The sequence below is a fragment of the Watersipora subatra genome, chromosome 1 (genome assembly GCF_963576615.1).
Source record: "Watersipora subatra chromosome 1, tzWatSuba1.1, whole genome shotgun sequence".
In the NCBI taxonomy this organism is placed as follows: Eukaryota; Metazoa; Bryozoa; class Gymnolaemata; order Cheilostomatida; family Watersiporidae; genus Watersipora; species Watersipora subatra.
In genome coordinates, this window is record NC_088708.1 from 65,366,169 (window position 1) to 65,389,354 (window position 23,186).

At 35.3% G+C, this 23,186-nt stretch overlaps 2 protein-coding genes across 2 annotated transcripts in view; both read right to left on the bottom strand.

Moving 5' to 3' along the window:
• Nucleotides 1-201: 201 nt before the first annotated feature.
• LOC137405940 (SH3 domain-containing kinase-binding protein 1-like) lies at nucleotides 202-19,989 on the bottom strand. The gene is made up of 14 exons (XM_068092420.1): nucleotides 19,881-19,989; nucleotides 19,283-19,399; nucleotides 19,086-19,166; nucleotides 14,512-14,587; nucleotides 13,988-14,162; nucleotides 11,470-11,561; nucleotides 7,224-7,352; nucleotides 6,904-7,011; nucleotides 6,052-6,169; nucleotides 4,869-5,100; nucleotides 2,683-2,815; nucleotides 2,408-2,499; nucleotides 2,082-2,253; nucleotides 202-1,358 (listed from the first exon to the last, which is right to left on the bottom strand). Exons 2-14 carry the CDS (start codon nucleotides 19,361-19,363, stop codon nucleotides 760-762), a joined length of 2,088 nt encoding a protein of 695 aa, XP_067948521.1. The 5' UTR covers nucleotides 19,364-19,399; nucleotides 19,881-19,989; the 3' UTR covers nucleotides 202-759.
• A 776-nt stretch (nucleotides 19,990-20,765) lies between these two features.
• Nucleotides 20,766-23,186, bottom strand: part of LOC137407536 (dynein axonemal heavy chain 10-like) — a 72,378-nt gene continuing 69,957 nt past the window's right edge. The window contains exons 72-73 of the mRNA XM_068094079.1: nucleotides 21,316-21,461; nucleotides 20,766-21,096 (exon numbers count right to left, since the gene is read on the bottom strand). Of these exons, the coding sequence (XP_067950180.1) occupies nucleotides 20,950-21,096; nucleotides 21,316-21,461 (293 nt within the window). The 3' untranslated portion in view covers nucleotides 20,766-20,949. The remainder of the gene's footprint in view (nucleotides 21,097-21,315; nucleotides 21,462-23,186) is intronic.

The window sequence follows — 23,186 nt, forward strand, 5'->3', positions numbered from 1 at the left end:
CAATGTGAGATTCAAGAACAGGAGGTAGCAAATATATGACAACTCGCAGGGAATACAGGAAATAGCTTCTAAAGAAGAATGTTAGAGTTACATCGTATGCAGAAAACAAGATATTGTTAGTGCTAGTTCCTACATTCAGATGCCATCATTTGGTTCCATCGGTAAATTGCATACTACAGTTTAGATACATTGTATCTCCATGTTTATATTTTATCGACTTTTCATGTTTTATACATATACAATACATAAATGAACAAAGTATTTAGAATACCAGAACAGAAAAAAATTATGTGGTTAAAAGTGAGTGGAGCAGAGAAGACATCGGAAAGTAAAATAATGAAAGGGAGTTGTGGTAGAAAGTGAGAGCGAACAGGTAGAAAGAGAGAATATTTGCGGGAAGAGTTGAAATTACCTACATTTCACAACTTATAGAATATAAACTTTCATTAATATGGAATCGGCCAAAAAACATTTTGGTTAGTACAGTAGAAAATTCATATTTTTCAATACATACATGTATATTATATACAGAAAAAGTAAGGAGTTAGCACTTAAGTGGCTAAATACTTTGCATGAATAAGAAACACTGTTTAAAAAGTGGCAGCTACTACATATGTAAGAAGTTTTTGGCCACATATATGGTATTTTTCATAGATGTCTATGAGCATAGTTCAGTTTTTAAGAGCATATCGCAGGTCTATTAGGAATGACTGAGAAATAACGGTTTGATCTGAGTGAGGACAAGCTGCAAGAACTGGCCTACTTTGGAACCCGCACGTTAGCATTCTTCCTGCCTTTTAATTGGCTTGGCTTTACTAAAAACTCTTCATATATCTTCCCATCAGTGTTGTTGTTATTCTCATTGACCTTGACCGACTTTACACTAATGTTCAGGTTTTGCGAATAGGAGGCTTCCGTTGCCATGACAACAGGAGTTTGCGACTGAGGTATTTGTCTTGGCGCCTTTGGCGGTGCAGTGTTCGATTTAGGAGCCGCGTCTTTAGGCTTATCCAGTGGAGAGCGAGGAGATGCTGTTGGCCGAGTCTTGCCATCAGTGCCATTTCCAGATGTTTTTAGCACTTGAGAGCGCCGTGGTGGAGGCGTTATCTGAGATGAGTTACCAGAGACTGAGATTCTGGTAGGAGGTTTCGGCGGGATTAATATTGGTGAGTAGTCGTAATCATCATCTTCTATGTTGAGTCTTGTTAACAGAGCTTCATCGGGCTTTGGTGGAGGCAGTTTCTGACCATGATCAGTCTTACACTCGCTAATAACAGGTGGAAGTGTGCTCGCCCTTTTAGTTACAACTGGTTCATATTCCCCGTCCAAGGTAAACCTGTTGTTCACATTAAATGACCCTGCAATGAGAGACACAGCCAAGATTAAGGTAGGACTATATTGAAAGGCTTATAGTTGATGCAGAAGGCAAAGTAGTGATTGATTTGGAGCCATATAAATATAACCAATGAAAAACACTGGATTGATGATGAGAGACTAAATCTTTTAGGAACAGATTTAGAGCTGAAATCCAGAAATACATCCAACAAGATCACCATTCTCACTGATATAAACTATCTCACTTGTGCATATTTCATAAACATTATCTTTTCTAGAACTACACTTATTATTGTGCATTTACAATTAGTAAACAATTGGATGACGTATGCTTTTTTACATACATTTTCTCTTATACGTAGCTTTTATTTATAATTTTACGCTTAACCAACTTATAGCTTCCAACTCACAATTTCAACCATTTTGATCAAAAAGTTCTGATATTCAATAATATGAAATGAATAGTCTTTTAGATCTATGAGAAATGCAAGCTGGAAAACTGACCTTTCCACCAATTGGTAACAGGTTAGAATGTGATATGGTATGGCCACAGGTTATACGTAATATGTCTATGCAAATCATTTTCTGTCTTTTATACCATGGATAGTAATTAAACATTTGTAAATAGTTTTTAAACAGAATTGTTGATTACTCTATGAAAACTAAACATATCCAAATTGGTTAACAACGAAAAATGTGGCCGGTTCTTGAACCAAAATTATAAATGGCAGAGTTTGATGACATACTTGGCTTAGGCTTAAGGTAATCATCAGGATGCGTGGCAGGAGCACCAGGTGCTCTGTAAGCAGGAACAATGACATCAGTAGCTTTCTTGTCATAGGTACTGACAGGTTCATAGCCATCAGTATCAGACAGCTTGCTCTGCACTCCTAAAGATCTCTCAACTCGGAGGTTATTCTGCAAATGCCATGTGATTAGAGTGACTACTAGTCTGAGAACACTGCCTAATGCCTGCACGCAAGTCAAACTAATATCGCTTCCATTTAACATGAACTATAATTCAGAAACTGTTTACCTTCCTCTACATATGCTACGAAAAACATTCACTCACTTGCCGACTGCGGGGTTTGACTTTTACTGCTAAAGGGTTTTCAGAAACCTTAGCAGATGACACAGTAACATCTGGAGTTGCCTCCTTTAATCCTTCAATGATAGATAAGCATAACCTTATACATAACTCTTCAACAACTCGCTAGACTGTTGTTTTTTTCATCAAGAGCAGACAAATTCTCTTCAGCACCATTAGAGTGTGACTACAGGTGAAACCATGGAACGATAATTGGAAAAATCAGTAATCACAAATAAAATGAAGCGCCACTGACTTACCATTTTGCTGGTCAGGGTCGATATAGATAGAAGACTGAGAAAAATTGTTAGACTGTAGATTAGGGTCAAGGTAATCGTCATCTCCCTCAAGGATGAGTGATAAATTGATGTTCAATTCAGTATTATCTTTTTCCTGCATCAGAAAAATTGATTTCCCTTGTTTGTTATTCAATATTCGAAGCAGTGCTTAATAAACAGTGTAAAAATTCTTACAGTTTTAGTAAGACAATAAAATATGGAAAATGAACAGCAGCGATGAGAATGCTCGGATAAGCTACTAGCAACAATTGGTGAGCTAACTGCTAACCGTTACTGGCTATCCTTAGTTTCCTGGTCAGACAAACATTGATTTACTGCCTTAGAACTATCAAATTAATATCAGTTAACGTTTGTATTGTTATTTATATTCACACTCTATCCCTTTAGTTCTCTGTTGAAAATTATTTATTTCAGCTAGTCCACTCCAGAGGTTTCTGCTTGTTAGAGAAGTCTACAGTAGGTGTAGCATCTACTACGAGCTACCAGCCACAATGGCCTCATAAATTCTCATGTAGAGAATTTGAGTTCTCTATTTCCTATTGGTAAAGCTTTCTAAGCAAATTAACAATTTTCTAAAATCAAAGTTTTATATGAAACAATATTGTACCATATGTGACCCCGGCAGTCAGAATGTACAATCGTGCTAAAACAACATTTTTGAGTTATTTACAGATTCAAATCAGCAACATCTGAGGATTTTAATGCAATTTAAATTTTTTAAATTGGGTTATATATGCCCAGGTTATGCAAGATTTAGTAGAGAAGGTCTCACGATGAACTAAAACTGTTGTTTTGAGTTTAGGCAGGATAAGGTTGCCGATTCATGAATCATAAATCATGGTATTTGTTTACAAATCAAAATGTCATAGCAACAGACCGCTTAATCTCAACCTATATTGATGAAACCTGGCATTCTACACATTAAAACCCTGAAAAAGATGATGGTCACATTTTTATTTAAATTTGATTGTCGGTTGACCTTCCAAAGGTCAGGGTAAGGTCAGCAATATATGTGGCTAAAAGCTCACCTTCCTGGAGATTTACATTAAAAGGGTATGCTTCAAACTGGGCACTTCTCATCAAGCTATATTGCTATGACTGCATATATTGTCCATCAAAAATGCTGATCTATACAAAAGGTCATGGTAAGGTCAACGAAAAGTGACCACAGAGGGCATCAAGATGCGGAAATATCAACCCAACTCATCAAGTGACCATTCAATCTAGAGCTGTTTTTATGGAGTTTAACACTCACACATTGTAACACAGAGTACACAGCAGAGATTTACTGTAGCCCATTCAACGGGATTGCTTGTTATATTAGTGGCAGTTTGTCCCAACACAACCATATCAAATGTGTCCTTCGGTAATCCTTGATACACAGTTCTAAGGAGATTTATTTGTTTAGATGACATAAAACTAGTGCAGAATTCCTTACATTTGCATCTATTTATTAGTTTGATGTCAACATCTATAATGGGAAAGTTATCAGCAGTGATAGGCTGATCGTTATTCTCTGTAATTTAATTAATTAGGATGATCGCTGGTACTCTCCTTATCGTTAGCAGCCACATATTGCGTAAGCAGCTGTATTTCTGAGGTTTCCTTATTATCACAATCCTCATCATCGCTTTCACTATAATCTGAGGCAGCATACTTAGATTCTAAGTAGACATACTTAGAATTACACCTAAATTATTAGCGTCAACTAGCCGTAATTTGTGCGACGGCTCATTTTGTTTTAGCCTGAGGCGTTGAAACAGAAAATGGTTACGTACACGCAACCACCCGCAATTAGAGTCTATACTTGAGATCTTGTGTTATGGCACATTCCATAGCAACCACCGATTTGGGTAGATTTAAATGGTAATTCTAGCTTTATGATTGGTCAGACACAAAAATAAACAAAACCACGGCGAAAGAGCAGGGTTGAATGCACTATAAACCACTGTTTACTAAAATAGTGACGGTGAGCCATATAATAGCATATAGCACGCATTGCGCTCTATTGTGAACAATCCAATTACCGCACGATTGTACATTCTGAATGCCGGGGTCACATATTTCATGCTCAGGTTGAAATAAGATAAAAAGATCAAAGCAGGATTTAGCAGTATGCTAAAAATGTAACATTGCAAGTAGCCTACATTAGATTTTCTTTGTTTTATAGTTCTTTGACGCCTTTTCTCGGTTGCCCTTCTGTAGGGCTGAAGATCTCTTCTGGTGGAGGGAGAATCTGGGATAATCGATTGTCTCCGAGGAGTCGGCATCAGTGGGCTTCCATCCGCATTAGACGGACTTTGTGGGGAAGAGCGGAGGTATGGATTTTTATAGGCTTTAAGATAGGTGGATGGCGCGTAGCCCACCTTCTGGTTGTAACTAAAGAAAAACAACATGTAGAATTATCTGACAGACAACAGAGCTATAGTAGGTCTACATATGATATGCGTATGTATATACCATATATACTTATGGAGAAGTCACCATTTTTTAACAAAAATCTGTCATAACTAGGGGTGCAACTTGTCCTCTGACCTGATGCTGCTACAAATTCCTGAATCGTACCAGCATGTTAGTCTTATTTCTTTTTTAAGCAATGCCACCAATAGCGTGTGATGGGAGACTTTGACCTTTTCACTAATTCATAGAAGCAATTATATTACTTGCGCGTGCGAAATATTTACATTGTGTAATGATGTCATATCATAAAGCATAGTTTAAAAACCTAGAAAGAAAATTTTTTTATAAGGTTTTTTTAGGCCTACCAGTAGATCGCATGAGTAAATTGTAGTTTACTCAGATATCATCTGGTAACGGAATTCACTAAAAGTGGAGTACTGATAAGACCTGACAGAGTTTAATTGTAAACTTGGTGGAAGAAGCTTGGGACAGTATTTTGTAAGTAAAGTCTTGAATTAAATCTGGATTTCTAAAAAATTATATGTTAAAATTGAATCTGGCATGGATTTTTAATATTTTTCGTTAGAGTGAACAGTGTAATTTAATTCCACACTTGGATTATAGCCTTGGGTCAGTCCCATATACTTACTTCGATAAAGGTAAACTAGAGGTGCGACACATGTACTGGCGCAACCTATAGGAGAGTATATAAGGTAAAACCAAAACTGATACCTATTGAGAGATTCCCTTCCATCTACTATGAATTTGTGAGTTTGAATCAGACAACAGATGTTATCAATTCATTTCTACTCAAAAAATTGAATTGCATATATATAGAAGCTTAAAGGGTTTGGATAAACAAAGAGTTGGACCATAAAAGCTCTCAAGAATAGGAGAAGTTGACTCCAACATGAGAAATCTTGCACCTACCTCGCAATCCACCAGCCATCTAGAACTTTGTTGAGTACTTCAACTACCACCTGACTACCAAAACTGAGTTCATCATCCAGCTGGGCTTTATACGCCTTCACTGTGAGAAACATCTCACCTGCATAGGCAGTTGCAAACAATGCATCGACGGCCACATTAATTCATAGTACGTACTCTATGAGCAAAATAACAGTACATCGACGGCCACATTAATTCATAGTACGTACTCTATGAGCAAAGTAACAATACATTGACGGCCACATTAATTCATAGTACGTACTCTATGAGCAAAGTAACAATACATTGACGGCCACATTAATTCATAGTACGTACTCTATGAGCAAAATAACAGTACATCGACAGCCACATTAGTTCATAGAACGTACTCTATGAGCAAAGTAACAATACATCGACAGCCACATTAATTCATAGTACGTACTCTATGAGCAAAGTAACAATACATCGACAACCTTCTATTAATTCATAGCACGTACTCTATGAGATTTGGTCATTCGTAGTTGATTGTCACTTATTATAACAAGAAGCCTAATGGAATAAAACAATTATACATGGCTAGCATCACAAGAAACAAGATGGGTTCTGAAGCTACACAATTCGAAATTAAATAAATCAATACCAAATCAAAGGGGAAAACTGATTGTGAAAGGAAAGCAAATAATTTCAAAGTAATATGCGAATTAATTCAATACAATCAAAAACATACTTGTAATGCCCTTACGAGCCAAATCTAAAACAAATATAATAAAGTCACAGGATGTAGTCTATGTCACATCTCTCAACATGAGCATAAGAAAGTATTTTCTAACAGCTAAGCAAAGATCTAGTAACTACCTCCTAAGCATAGCACTTCATCTTTGCTGGTATCCCCATCGGAGGTCTTGTCTAGGTAAGTTGCGGGTGCCCAGCCCTCTGCGCCATCACATGATACGTACCACCAACCTGTTAATGTAGACCAGTACTGTCAGCTAGTGGTTGATGTGTACACCAGTGTCACATTGTAAGCGAAATGAGCAACTCTTTTAGGAAAAAATAAAAATATTTATCATTCTATGGTCCACTATTATGTTTCCAACGAGTTTCTTCAAGCTTTCCTGCTTTTGGTTTCAGATGAATCAGTTTTGTTACAAGCTATTAAAAACAGCCAAACATACCATTCTCATTCTTGTCTATCACATCTACTTTAGTTCCTTTGCTAAGATTTATCTGCCCTTTACCAGCAGCCTTGTAATTGAAGGCAACAACATAGGTCTCCAGCAGCAAAGGGTGCGTAACTTCAAACTCTGAAAATTGATCATTAAATATATATTGCAATCACAACAGAGGAAACAGATTACATAACAATGGTAATGGTATTGGTGGATATGAACATAGACACAGAGCTCGTGTGGTCTATACTCAAGTATGTACTCAGTGTGCAAGTCTAGATATATAGTCAAACCTTTACTTACAAGATAAAAAGAATAATCACTATATGCTACAATAGTTATTAGACTTCGCCCCTTCTAAGTTAAAGTAAGTTATGTGTCACCTATCTCTACTATATCTACTTCCGCGCCTACACTTCCATTCAGGCATATCTTCTTTTTATTTATTAACTAATGGAATGTCCGACGTTGCACGGGTATTAACAATCAGCTTATAATCAGTGATAGCAATGTCACACTTATAAACTCAGCTTCTAAGCAATGCCACTTGCCATTAGCATGGAACATTGCCAATGGCTAAATTAAGAAAGCTAGTTACAGCTCTTTCTAATACATAGGAAATGTTGCACCATAACGTCTTCTATGTATTAGGAAGAACCGTAACTAGCTTTAACTAGCTTAGCGTTGCGCCATAACGGAGAGTGGTATTTTTCCCACATAGCGGACATGTATCTTCCAATGAATCTATCAAGCTCGTGTGGCTAAATTGGAAAGGTATTGGACTGGTGAACAGGAAGGTCTGAGATCAAATCTTCTGTGATATGGATTCTTCTTTCTACCATTTTAATATCTATAGCTGGACATACACAAACAGAGCCAAGCAAACTTAGAGGAATTTATATAGATTTTCTAAGTGAATGACCAGCGTTGCCCGGGTAATAATTAAGTCTTTAAACGGAAAATTTACTTTTATTTACCATTCCAACTTTTAAACTTCATATCATGAGAAAAGTGTCTTTTGTGCAGTTCAAATGAATTAAGAGAAAAAATAAAACAACTGTAAAGGTTTTCGAACTTTTTTAAACAACTGTAATATTTAAATTTCATACAATAAAAGAAGTGTTTTGGTGAAATAAATTAGGAAGAAAAATAAAACCATAAAGGTGCTTAACTCGTTCACTACCACACTAAATTCGTTATTGTGACCAAATTAATTCGAACGGATCGTCGAAAAATCGATATACTGCTAGTATTTAAGCAATATTTCAAGAATCAAAGCAAATTTTGTTTTACTGTATAATGTATCCTATTCAGAACAAAATTCTCTACAAAATAAGTATAAAATTGTTTAGTGATCCCACTGTCACAAAATCTCTGACGCTTTCTTTGCGTTGAACGAACACAGTGTGTTCCTTATTGCCATGACAATAACGAACTGGTTTTCTCATTTTGAAGAAATAATTAGAATTGGAATTGCTGAGCCAAAAGATTTTCTATTGGTTGCACGTGATTGGCAACAAGGTTGTTCCATTGGAGATAAAATTTATTTGGTCTAGCTAATGTGCGGGCTTTATAATGAAAAGAAAAGTGAAAACCTTTTGATTAGCTGATACATCGGCTTACGGACTGTACTTCTATTACCGCGAAAGTCGCTTACAGTAGCGAAAGAGTTAAATGTAAATGTGAAATCATTAGCAAGCTAAATATAATGTTTTGCTATGATTACAATGGAAAATTATTTGGTATACAATTATACAACTTTAGTTCGTTTCAGTAGTGGCATCATAAGAGAGTGGTATAGAGTGGTATAGATACCCATAGTAATTATTTAAAGCAAACACCTGCTAAAAATCATCATCTTTAAAAAATAGTAACAAAACAATGTATTAACCTTAGTAACTATAGTTATCTACTATAACTTTTGTGCATTTTGTGGTTATAATCTGCAAGAAAATGTAAGAATACAATGTACTACGTGCAGAATGTACCGTGGAGGGTTTTTACTTTCGAGACAGACGTGTAACATAAACGAATCTAAATTAAATGAATTTAGCTAACTAAACACATACTTGAAGGAAGTTTTATTAAGTATTTTAGTAAATTTCAAACGTTAATTTAAAATTTTATCACATTTTTACGAATTTGTTTTTACCATAACAGATAATGCTGAACTGAGATGGCAACGTATATCTCTTAATAATATATATAATCAGTACACAAATCGCCAAAGTTTTAATTTTGAAAGAAATTTTTCTTGATATCATATCATTCATATGGTGGGAATACAAATTTGCCCTAGTATGGCGAGGACAAAAAAGCATCGTGTTTTTTAGTTGGCAAAATATATATTATAACAGAGGCATGGTAACCCGTCGGCGGAATGTATCAATTAATACATTATTTAGCGTGTGAAATCGGGAAAAGGGTATACATTATATAGTAAGAGCAATAGAACCATAAGAGCCTTTGTAGACTTGCGGTTAAATGATAAGTTTATAATTTTGCAATTGCAATCTTTGTGAGTTCAAATCCAGCACGATGTGAGCTTTTTATCCCAAGATATTAATAGCAATAGTCGGAGAGATTCACAGAATCACAGAAACACTGAGATATGTATAGATTAATTAATTAATCTTATTAAGTTTTATGTAAAACTTAGTTTTCTCATGTTTTAAATAATGCAATTGTTTTAACGTTACGAGCATTTCTTGCAGTATTCATTAGGGGATTACTATAGTATTTGGGGTTGTGGAACAAATAAAATGAATTTCAGTGTATTCATAAAGCGATATGTGTCGCGGTCACAGAAACCATGGTTAAGTCGCAAATCACGAAGTTGAGTTATCCGACTTTGAAGTTGCACCAACAGAATTTATAATATTGGGAACGATTTTTGTAACACGTGCATCTAAACCAATCAAAGAGTGATCTTTTTGAATCTGAAGTCAGTTAGAATAGAAGTCTTTAACCATTGGAAAAAAAACCTTAAAACCGTTGCTATGCTAAACAGGAAGTACTGAAAAATGGCGTCCGATAAATAGAATCGTTTCTTTTTTGCCGACTTTAAAGATAACTCTGACATTTTTAACACTTATAATGAGTAGTTTGGTATTTCAGCTGATGTCAAAAGCGTTGAAAGTAAAGAGAATTACGATGATATTTTTCTAAAAATTCTTACAAGATTATTACAATATTTAATTATAAAAATAATTATTCGATTTTATAGGATTGTTATCAGATTTAATTATAAGAATAATTATTCGAATTTCCAAGACCGAAGTATAAATTATAGAGACTGATGGTGTGCAATACTGTTACTGTTGTTACTGTCGTTATTTTTCTAAAGATTTTGTTGATGATTTGGCGGTGTCCAATATAGCGGTACTGCCAAACCATTTTTAATATCTGCAAAATTAAGTAATAAATTTTCTTATAAGTATACAGGTGTTTCTATGACAACCAGCTAAAATCTGTTTAGATTTTTAAATTTAGCATAATATTTTGGATATAAATACAGAAATCTAGATAAATATCACAACTTCTTGATATTGGTTGCTATGACGTTTTGAAATGTAAACAAAATTGTGCATTGGTTTTCGTTTCTCAAACTTTAACGCCAGTTTTCTCAGAACGATGTTTTCGCACTAATGATAAACATGCATTCAGTTTATTGACCATAAAATCTGCTGTAATTAAGCTAGAATCAAAATTCTTTTTGCAAAATAACTGTAAGGATTTTTTCCTTCTGCTAATGTAAATAACTCCAAATCTTACAATCCCGACTTAACCATGGTTTCTGTGATCATGCACATGACCCATATCATCTCCAACATGCAGTGATTTTTTACATAGGAAGCAAATACCAGACTGAATAAAATGTATGAAAAAATTTATGGTAATCTTAAGACATGTTCATTGTCTATACGATTTCACATAGACATCGAATTCCACACATATACATATGAATGAACTTAGATATACATATGATTCTATTCTAGAAAGGTTGCTCCTGTAATTATAAGACACGAGTGCTTTACATATAAACAGAAAAGAGTACATAAGGGAAGTTAAACTGTTCTGAAAGATAATTACTTACCTTCTTTGTTCTTTCTCAGCTTTGTAAAGATTCATGCCTTTTTATGCAATGATTTTACAAGGATATAAAATACAAAATATGTATTTATACATGTACATATGTATGTAAGTAGGTACAAAATGTAGTGTAGAAGAGGAAAGAGACAAGAACACTCACTAGGGTCTGGAAGGTTATCCTCTTTGTTACGTTTTTTCTGTTTCTTCTTCAGTTTTTTGCCAATGCTGGTAAACGGTGAGCTCTTTTTCATTCTACAAGCCAAAACATGAATCTGCCATTGTATATCGCACACAGATATTAGATACAACTGTGCAAATCACTGTGTGACTGCCATGTGAATACTCTAATGCGTGTGAGTAACGGTAAGTGAGAAAGATGGTAAAGATACGTGGCAGAAGTGATTTGTCTAAATCATAGAAGCTATCAAGAGATCACTTTGAGTTGATGCAGTCACCTTCTGTGATACAATTAATAAAAGCCTAGCCTGAAATGCCAGATACATTTCTTCTATGATTCATTTCAAGTTCAACCTAATCAAACTGAAAAAACATAATAATTCTATTGTTTTCATCTCGTCCAGCCTAGCCTGAGGATATGAATGGAGTTGTTTAGAGAAAGGGATGAGAAGCTGTAAGGAGATGATTACTCAAAATACCTTTGATCATATGTTTGCTTCATGCCTCCAATGCTTATCAGAATATTTAGAGATGCCATGTAATTCTACTTATAGACAATGACTAGCGGTCACCTTAAAGTTGAGTGGCCATGGTACCAGGCCCAGAATACTTAGCTGCACTTGAGTTTTATTCACAAGTTCAGTTGGCTGTGAGTGAGGTGTTTACAGTTGTTGGTGGTTGAAACTATAAAGGATCGCTAGAAAAAGCTTTGAACATGCCCGATTTGCCAAAGACTGCATTCTTGCGGTTTTTCTAATAAAATTTTTATTACAGCGTTGCAATAGAAACGTTTTTTTAGAGTTTGCATTGGTCTTTGTCAACAAAATGCAAACATTCTGAAAGAGCACACTCTACTGCAAACAGTAGTATATAAGGCAACATTTTTTTAAAACTTGGAATAAAATCCTATTTAGTGCATATCGAGCCCTTTACATATGAATTGTTTGACATGATGCAAAGATTGAGCAAATAAGTGTCTGATCATATAGTGATTTCTAACAAATAGCATAAAAAAATTCCCGACACTACAGTTTTGTAAGAAAATATGAACATAACTGTTTTTGAACATAACATGAACATAACTAATTTGCATATTTCTATCACTTACTCTGTCACAGTACCGACGCATTGCTCAACCACTCACGTCCACTCACCTGTCCCTTAAGAAGCAAGACTTTTTTTTCAGCACATTATTTTAATAATTTAGCATTTATAGATAATTAGAGATGTTACATGTAGTTTTTTTAAACAGTTTTATAGAATATGTTTTTTTTGATACTACATATATATAACTATTTGAAGTAATTATCCTTGTTGGTACTGAAAAAAGGAACAAATAATATTTATTTTTATAAAAAGTATTTGCACAAATATATGACGGTGTCAATATTGGATGCAAACATCAAGATGGAGATAACTTGATATGTCGAAATTAGACTAATTTTATATTGAACTTTAAGTTTTAACAAACAAAATTAAGATCCCTGAGGTTACATACACCAGTGATAAGAGATTAACTGCCGGTACATATAACTGAACCCCTGCAACTACAATTAGAATTTCCTCAGCAAACTTTGATAAACAATTTGACAGCTTTAAAATGGCAAAGACTGTTCTGTCATGTTCTATTTTTACCATAACCACTTACAATATAACTACAAAAAAATGAAATTTTTTATTGCAGGGTTCAACGTCACAAACACCCATTCCTTTCAGCGTGTACAATTATAATTTCTCATGCAAGTTGGTTTCTCAACTGAATACTCACATCACAATCTTAGCCTGACTAGGAGAGACGACTATTTATTACATTGCGATAGCAAATATAAGATGACCTAGTTTATAGGTATGGCAAAAGATTCTAAATGGTAAAAAGGCTTGTATAGAAAATTAAGTGTACGTGTATATCAATGATACACATGTACACGTGGGGGGCTGTATATCATTGATGTATACGGAGGAAGAGAGCCAGTCAGTCTGTGGTGTAAAAAGATGTAAGCCTAGCTTAGCGGGTTCCACTATTTCCAATATTTTTGACAATGCAGTTTTTGGGAAGGCATCACATTTCTTTTGCTAGGTCAATTGGGATCAAAATCAAAATTTCATTCTGGCTTTTTAACTGTATTTGTCAGCTTGAAGCCTGGTAGGATAAATACAATCACAGAAGCCTAACTAGCCTTATGGAGAAAACAAATGTTTTGCTTTAGTGATTTTGAATAGAAAGGTTGAACAATGATGGCGCATATGAAATGGTGAGCATATTTCGCAAATCCTAAAAGGAACAGAGACAAGGAAGATGCAGACAAAGATGGCTAAGAAATAGATATAAAGAAAATATTAAATAGGAATAGGTTGAGTTTTTAGATATACTGACAAGCATAGCGAGACAGAGAACGTAACTATACAGAGAACATAACGAGACAGAGAGCGTAACTATACAGAGAACATAACGAGACAGAGAGCGTACCGAGAAGGAGAATATAATGAGACAGAGAGCATACTTGCTGTTACTAGGAACATTCAAGTCATCACTTCGAAGCTCAAAAAAGGTTAGAAGTTTAGGAAACTGGGAAATCTTTGGCTGGAGGGTCATGAGTCTATTGCAGTAGTCTGTTATCTCCGATCTACGCTTTGCAGCCACTTTCTGTACTTCACCTCTCGAGAATATGGATGAGCCTACAGATGACAACAATAAAACAGTGTTAATTAAAAACCAACACACAGTTCAAAGCTATGGAAAAGTAAATTCTATCGGCGTAAATATTAATATCATCTCAGGGCTTGCTTCCTTTGCAAACGTTTATGCTAAACTTAAAAAGCAAAGCAACTTAAAAAATTTTATAAAGAACAATTAACTAGCCATGACATGCAATTTTGCAAAAATCCCAGGTTGTCATGAGTCACAAGAGGGTAGATAATTTGACTAATGAATAAACTGAATCATGTAAGCATACCGTCTGGTGATTAACGAGTGAGTCATAGTGACACCTGCTGTTTCAATTTACATATATTGCTCAGAACTAACCTTCTAGTTCTGGTAGAACTCTATCATTCGGGTCGATTTCTCCGGCTTCTAGAGGAAATGCTTTCATTAGAGTGATCTACAATATACACATCTCTAGATGATAACCTAAAAATAAGGCCTTATTCTAGTACTACCCAATCTGATTTATGCTTGATCCCTCTGTTATATTAGATGAGAAATACTTCAAAATGACATGATTAGAAATTATATTCTAATGTGTTATGCTCATGGTCTTATAGATTAAATGTTACCCTTCATTATATTAAAATAAACAGACCGAATGCTAGAGCCTGATGAGTGGGCTAACATAGCATCAACATCTGATGTCCTGCTAGCGAGTAACATTCACGGTGCAGTAGACAAGACATAGGTGAGACAACTCTAGTAGAAGCTATATATATTATAGATGTACCATAAGAGGTAAGCAAAGTCAATAGCTTTTTAAGATTCAAAGAACTTGCTCTCCATCATAAACCAGTTACATTAGTAAACCAAGTTTTAAAAAGTATGACAGAAGCGAAATGTACGCAGTTGGCTCGGAGGCAGATCACTTTAATACACACTATGGGGACATTACTCTAATTAAGAGTAATGTCCCCGTGAAACAGTCAACTGACATTTGAGCAGACTTGCGCACAAGCAGTAAAACAAGTCAATAAAACAATGTTTTGCTGTTGTTGTTATACAGCCTAGTATCTACTCATCCAACTAAATAATAGAATTCTCAGATACATGCTATTTACCACGTCGCTCTCTTTTGTTCAAAGATTTGAAGATTTTGAAGATTAAAACTAATCATACCACCAAGATAATAATTCATTTATTGTTATTTGCCCAAATTCATTCAAATTGCATTGCTAAGCATGTGAGCTATATTATATCACTATTGTTATAGCTTGAAAGACAGTAAAACTTAAAGTTACTTGAATATTTGTTGTTTATATCAAAATTCCATGAAAGTTACAAAATATGAAAATCAACACGCGCAAAATTGCCCATTTCTAGTTGTACTAAAATAACCAACATCTGAATTTTTCATTTTTCTGCGAACATGCTCCTATATGGAGCAATAAAAATGTGTGGTTGTCAGCATTTTCGCATCCTATCGCAAAAAGGACAAAAGGAGGCAAATCATTAATTGATTTTGTCGTAAATCCATCCATAAAGAAGTGAGCATAGCGTTTCAATGTCTCCTTTAAATTATACTTTTCTTTTACCTAGTTCCTCCTTGAGCATTCTAGCCTTCCTATTCCCATACACAGCACAGCCTAAGTTAGTAGGCCAGATGATACTGAAAACAGACTTCCTTCAAGCTGCTTGAAGTTGATTGGATGTTGATTTTAAAATTAATTAGTAAAAAGGACTGAGTCAGCGAGAAATTCTCAAATTCCAAAAACACAGCTGATTCACTTCAGGATGGCAATAGCATCGGTCTTTCGTAACTCCTTTGTACATTGCTACACACAGTGTCCATGATATTTATCAAATATTAGATGAATATAAGCTTCTCTGCGTAATGCCGGAGGCAACCTGCCAGCTGACATAGGCAGCCAATTATAATCTGAATCACATGTTATTTATTATTTTAGTTACATCTGCGTCGGCGGCATTATCATATTGTTCAACTGCGATAGCATTGTGATTCGGCAATGGCTGCATTTAAAAGCTCCATGGAGCAAGAGAATTCCTGCTTCATAAAACAAGCACAAGATAGACAAACTGGGAGTAACTGCATGCACTCGCTTCATGCATGTTATGACTATGAGCCATTCAAACAGCAAAGTACTAAACCCACAGGTTGATGATGAAAACCTATCATATGGATAGTTAATGTTTGATTCAATAATATGCAACTTGAGTTTGGAATATGCTAACTATAACGCATGCAGACCTCATGAGTATTCAAATTTCAGTATTAACTGCAATGGCTATACAATTGGCTGACGCTCTTATAAGGAAAGGAACGACAAAAACCGCTCATTCGAAATTCGACTACTTGACACTCTTACACAACAACTATCGGTTTATCAAATGAATGTTATATAAAAGCTCTAGAAAGAGTACACGCATCTGATCGAAACCAGGTCAGTGGACTCATACACAGCTGGGAATATTGTAACAAACTTCTCAAGCTCAAGTATTAAGTAAGCAAATAATTGAGTAAACCTTAAGTTGTTAAGTAAATATCAGTATTAAGTAAACTTAATTCTTAGAACAATTATTTTCAGAAGTGGAATGAAGAGCTAGACACAGTAACTTTTATTCTTGTTGTCCAAAGTCTTGAAAACTGCAGAATGAAGAGTGAATTGAATGAATTGATATGTTTGACAGATATAGCATCAGAAGTCACGCGATTTGATGCAGTTTCTCATTCTCTTTACCATTGGGTTGTAAAGTTATTATATTGTATTTACATTTATAAACACTTGACTATTTCCATCGCTCACTGATGCTCCAGTTTTCAGCATTTGTGTATCAACAAATGTACAATTATAATTTTCTTCAAAATAGCATGCTAGCTTCTAAAATCAGATCGTATTGTACAACATCGAATCGACCAAGCGTGTTGTACTCGATATCAACCAGATCCTGTGTATAGTCCACTAAAATGGCTATAACAGTCAAGCCTAACTCCTATTGAGAAACCTTAAACTGTTAAAATGTAAACAGTGTCTTTGGTTTAAGATCTTTCGCTAATGTTGAGATATAATTATCTTCACAATAAAGTGTGATCTTCACAATCTTCGCAATCTTCACAATAACATCTATAATTATCTATCACAATAAAGTGAGAAAGCTGAGAAGGGGGACATACGCAAACAACAATAATGCATGGCGTTGCGTTTTATGTCAATAAACTACGTCCATGCGAGGAGGATGATGTCAATGATGTCTCCTTAGCAGAATTATAACGATTAGATAACACAAACACACCCATAGAAAGGATGTCACTAATGCTTGATTGCTTTTCTTTGCCTGGAATTTAATTCTATTCAAAATACAGCCATCAGTGATCTAATTTCATTTCACTTAATGTAAATGAGACCTAAATTCTCTTAGACGATGTAGATTGTAGACGAAGAGGCCTGCTACTGGCTGGGCGATTACATTTAGCTAGCGTTTATGTCTCAGCTGATGAACCATCATGCCCAGGGCTTAGCAGAGAGTCATATATAAATGAGTATTAAGCCGCATTCACACATGCCGATTTGCAAACAGAGTTTTTGTGGCCGATCTCTGAACAATTTTATGGGACCAACCAGCCAGATTTTTCTGTCCACACCAGGCCGAGTTTGGACTGAGAGTGGGCAATTTCGCCAGTTTTTATTTGCAGGGTCAGATAACTTTAGCTGATATACTTTTAGTGAGTCATGCTTTGCATTTTTTTGACTGTTTCCTAAGATGTTTAGCAGGTTTACTGATTATTTTGCACAGCCCAGCTCATCACTAATAATGGATAACTATAGGGAGTACGATCCTTTGCTAGTATAACCTGCTTCAACTATTATAGCAATGGCTTAATAGTCGAACACAAGCAATAATTCTATCTGTTGATAGCACCTTTCAGGGGCGCTATCAATGGAATTATCACTCACGCTTGAAGCTTTGACAAAACATGCACAAATGTGAAAACAAATATGGCGTCCACTTTAAATGACAATGTGTGCCTAACTGTGAAAGTGATTTATTTCATTAGCTACTCAAATTGAAAATCGGCCTTGAATCTGTCATCGATTGGGCCCTGCCTAATAAAATTTTTCTCAGGACTAGACAAAATCGGTCTTGGACTCGTTTGCTTTGTTCGCACGATACAGTTCTCGGTCCGTAGCAAAATCGGGCAAAGAATCGGCCTGAAATCGGCTGGTGTGAATGCAGCTCAGAACTTAAAACCATATAACATACCAGCTGTATAACTTGATCTGAAACTAGCCAGTGCGATTCTATTGACAGAGTCAACAGCTGTGAATAAAATCTACAGGTTAATAACTAGATGCCACCAATCGTGCTACGCTAAATCAGCCTTTTCCACATGGCTAATAATGTGTACACAAGTTGCGTTATTGTGCGAGCATTTGTTTTTCTGGGGTGAAAAAACTTACTTTTCATGATGGTTAATAATTTGGCGAAAAAATTGTGGAGTTTGTTTAGCAAGCTAGGCAAAATCCAAACAATCCATGGGTTTATATGAACAAAGTTACCCAGAATCTTCATATTGCAACACATATATATAGCGCCTGCTAATATATCTTTATAGAACATATCGAGTCTTGATTAAACAATAATGTTAACGGAAATGTTTTTTTGTTACATTCAAATGGTTTGCATAGTTTGTCAGATCCTGTCTTGGGTGTTTAACTTAAGACACAAGTTTATCTAATCATCTGTCTCAACTGTGGCTACGTTTAAGATGAAATATAGGAGTGTATGTTACGCTGCCTCACTACTAGTATTTAGAGCTCATTTTATCAATAATCTTGCACTAAATTTAGATAGCTTAAACTCATCGGGTCTAAATAGGTCTTCAACAGACACAAGCTTGCCTGTGAATAGACAAAGGGAAAGGATATACTTACATGTATTTCCATGAATTCACTGTAGGACCTGTAGACTACGTACCGGGATTTGTCTGACCACGTCACCTCAAGCACAAATTTCTACCAAATGAAAAATGACGCCATATAACCTCTGGGCTGGTTCATTTGGTGCAACCAAAGTAAATTCAAGATACTTTGTTAGAGATGGATGTGCTAATTTGATGGCAAAAACTCACATAGCATCTGATAGGTTGATATCGCTTCTCGATATCTCTAACAGAAACCTCAACTATGGTCCTTTTTGCTGTAGAGCTCATGTTTGTTCTTAAGTTGGTAGTTGTCGGCTGATGATACTACAAAAGGAGTAATATAAGCAAACAAGCATTTAAATCTCTTTACTTATATACTCATACTGACCATTTTAAATAAAAATTGTGTAGAATTGAATAACCATTTAATAACATCTAAATGACCGAGTTATTTCTTTCAAAGTTTCTTGGTGAAGCAAATTTTATTTACTAGTAACTTTGAATTAGCAATCATTAAAAAGGCGACACAAATGAATAGTTGAAGATATTTCTAATTATTATGAAATAATAATTAGACAAATTAATCAAATAATCAAACAAAATTAATAATATGCTTTGAGATGAAAAACACAAAGTTATAGTACAACTTCAGAGTATATACTTAGGTCAATGCTGAGAAGTTAATTAAACTAAATACATGTAACTGGCCTATGAACAACACCACATGTTGTCAGTAAATTTTCATGCAGCACTAGCCATTATGTAACCCTTTACAGCTATCGCACTGCATATATAAACTACTGACCTGGTGCTTGAGGTCCTAGTTAGTGCCAGTCTTGTTTTAATGATCGAATAAGCTCAAAGAAATCCACATATGTGCATACACGCCATAGATCAATGTACAGCGTAGCATTCACACAAAAGAGGGAGAATAGTGAGATTACAATAGTATGGGCAGTGAAGTGAATGGGCAAACAGACAAGCTCCGCCTACATAATGGCGTATTAGGCGACTCCACAATGTCACATATCATCTGCTATTCTCATTAGTTTTTAACTCCATTACCCGGAATCGAGTGTCCTAAGAGTGAGTGGGTCTGCTATGATTATCCTTCTACGCACACACCAACTTGTTTATCACATCCCCATTGCGCATATTATAGGTCATATCCATTTGAAAATTTGCTATTTTTGCTTTGATGCCGTCTTGAATAACCCTTGATATAAAGGCTATATGCTCTCCATCTAAATAGATAGAATAACCTATATATTCGGACAAAACCAGTGTTTTAAACAAGTCGTACAACCATTGTAGCTATAGAGAAACCTGCATATGTAAGAACATTCACACAGAAATGACTCTACTAATGGAGATAAAGCCATACTATGATTAGAAAAAACATTTTGTTTTGACTAAGCAAACAAAGGAGACGATTTTGATGGCATAAAGAGAGATGCTAAATCATCCTTTGGTATTAGCCTGGAAACTAGAAATCCTTTTTAATAAAACTATTGCTACTAAAAGCTAGTCATAAGTTGTTTAACTTGTCATCATTGCTTGTGAATTATGAGCTATTATTTGCCATACTCGCCCACCGACAACCTCTGTACTCAAGTTCGGTGTAAAATATTTGATGAAGAAGTAATGTTATTATTAAGGGAACTTTTTACTTTTCCAAAAGAAAATAAACTGAAATATAAAATATAAAGAAACTAATGAGCGAAGTGCTGGATGAACTGAAGCATTAAGAGGTGATAAAACTATAATTATTAAGATTGAGACAACTTTAGGGTGAGGCCTGATAAGCATTAGAGCCAATCAGATAGAAGGCATTCCTAATCCAGCTAATAAAACAAACTGTTACATAAAGCGACTCAGTCTGTGTTGAGAATGAGGGCAACTCCTTGCAGGACCCAGTGACTGATGTGCTCAGGTGTAAACAGGTCTGCCTCAAATACCAAGCCAACTCCCATGGCATTGCGGCGCTCCGACGTTACATAAACCGGTGTTCGATAAGTGTTCTAAAATAGAGAGCACAATGCCAACTGTTTTTGCCAGCAACACTAAAAAAAGTTTTGCAAGTTTTCATTTGAGGGAACAAAGTTTTTTAGCATTCACTTTTGAAGTTTTTCTCTTTCATACTTCAATGAGTTGGAAAAATTAGGAAGCTTTCTATGACCCTTTTATTTAAGCTTTTTATTGCCTATAAATAGAGGGCCATTGAGGACAAACAGGGCTACCTGCATCTTAAGACGATGAGCCTCAATAGGTATGACCTTGATGACTGGCAGAGGGCATGTCATCTGCTTAGGGTTTTGGTAGACTATACATCCTTTCTTCACGTTCCAACCGGCCCCTTCCAGATACAGACCATGTACGAAGCAACCTGTAATACACCAGTATCACACCAGTATCACACCGCTTCAACTTTTACACACTCGAGGGGAGCATCTGTAGGATTCTAAAAATCTAGAGCCGCCTAACATTTTATTAACAATTGAAGGAAAGTGCTTTGCATGAGAAAAAACTAGATCATACATTCTATGTATGCTAATGCATTGAGTATCTTCATTTCATGTATATATTTTGTTATTTAATATTTATGAGCGGAGATAAACATAAGAACTACCACACAAATCCCTATTTGGTCAGAATCACATGTAAGACCAATGATATACAGCCCCCCAAGGATAGCCGACGGCTGTCATATGGGCGGGGTTTAATGATGGAGCTCTGTTAGGATTATGCTAGCCTGGGTTTCGGAGCTAACACAACTCTCGCGGGGCGATCGCATTGCCTTGTTAGGTTTTGAAAAACACGACTCGCTGTTATCGTTTCATTAGCTCATTCAGTCAGTAGACCCGCGGTTCACAATAGCAAACCTTGAATTTCTACAATATAGGGGTGATACCTAACCAAAATAATACAACCATACAAAATAAGACATTTCAAATTACCTACTTTTAGTAATTTTAAAATTTGTAAAGGTTGTAGTATATGCTTAAAGTTGAATATAATTTACCCGAACAACGGCTTTTTTTCCTAGTTTTTGATTAATATTTTGCCACCCCTAATATAAAATGACAAAGTCTTCCATCGTTTTCACATGGTTTTACCTGACCAATGAGATGGGACAGCAGGCAAAGCTGTGCAGTGTAGTTTTCATACTCAAAATCTAAATAAAAAACCGAATTTGAGCTATTTTACGATAGTGACTATTAATATCACGAATGCTTGCAAATGGCAACTGACTGATCATAATGGTGACAATATTGGGATACTATATTTATTTGACAACAAAGTGAATTCACCAGATAAGTAAAATAATCACTATAGTTCATAATATTTGTAAATTTACAAGGGGCTTTATTCAGCATATTTGTTTGTTCGGGTGCCGCGTTCGGGTTCATCCCAATAGAGCTCTATCATTAAACCCCGCCCATATGAGAGCCGTCGGCTATCCTTGTGGGCTGTATATCATTGGTAAGACAGAACTACGACAAAATCCTTAGCAGATGACTGAGCTATAACCAATACAATATTGTAGGACATAAGACAAACACAATCAACAGAGAGTCATGCAAGAATCTATAAATATTAGGAAGCAAAGTGAAGACATTATGTTGATGAAAAATTTAAGAAAAAATGCAATGTCAGCATCACATGTTATGCAACTATACATCTAGTCTGAGGCTCTAGTCTGAGAAACACTGGATAAATACTACATATTATAAAGCAGGGCGAGATATTTCTTTTTCAAGATTAGTTCAATGATTTATAGCAATGTAATTTCAAAGCTTAAATCCGTTTGCTCTATAGAAATAGGTTTGCTCTATAGAAATCCATTTGCTCTATAGAAATAAGTTTGCTCTAAAGAAATAAGTTTGCTCTATAGAAATAAGTTTGCTCTATAGAAATAAGTTTGCTCTATAGAAATAAGTTTGCTCTATAGAAATAAGTTTGCTCTATAGAAATAAGTTTGCTCTATAGAAATAAGTTTGCTCTATAGAAATAAGTTTGCTCTATAGATAATAAGTTTGCTCTATAGAAATAAGTTTGCTCTATAGAAATAAGATTATTTAGAATAGCAACCTTTTTCAAATTAACTACT

Bases quoted from the DNA above. Each gene is read 5' to 3' on its own strand.
- LOC137405940 (XM_068092420.1), bottom strand. From the start codon at position 19,363: ATGAGCTCTACAGCAAAAAGGACCATAGTTGAGGTTTCTGTTAGAGAT. The intron at 14,163-14,511 runs GTTAGTTCTGAG...TGTCATCTGTAG, and splicing joins AGTTCTACCAGAACTAGAAG to GCTCATCCATATTCTCGAGA. The intron at 7,012-7,223 runs GTATGTTTGGCT...CTACATTAACAG, and splicing joins GATAGACAAGAATGAGAATG to GTTGGTGGTACGTATCATGT.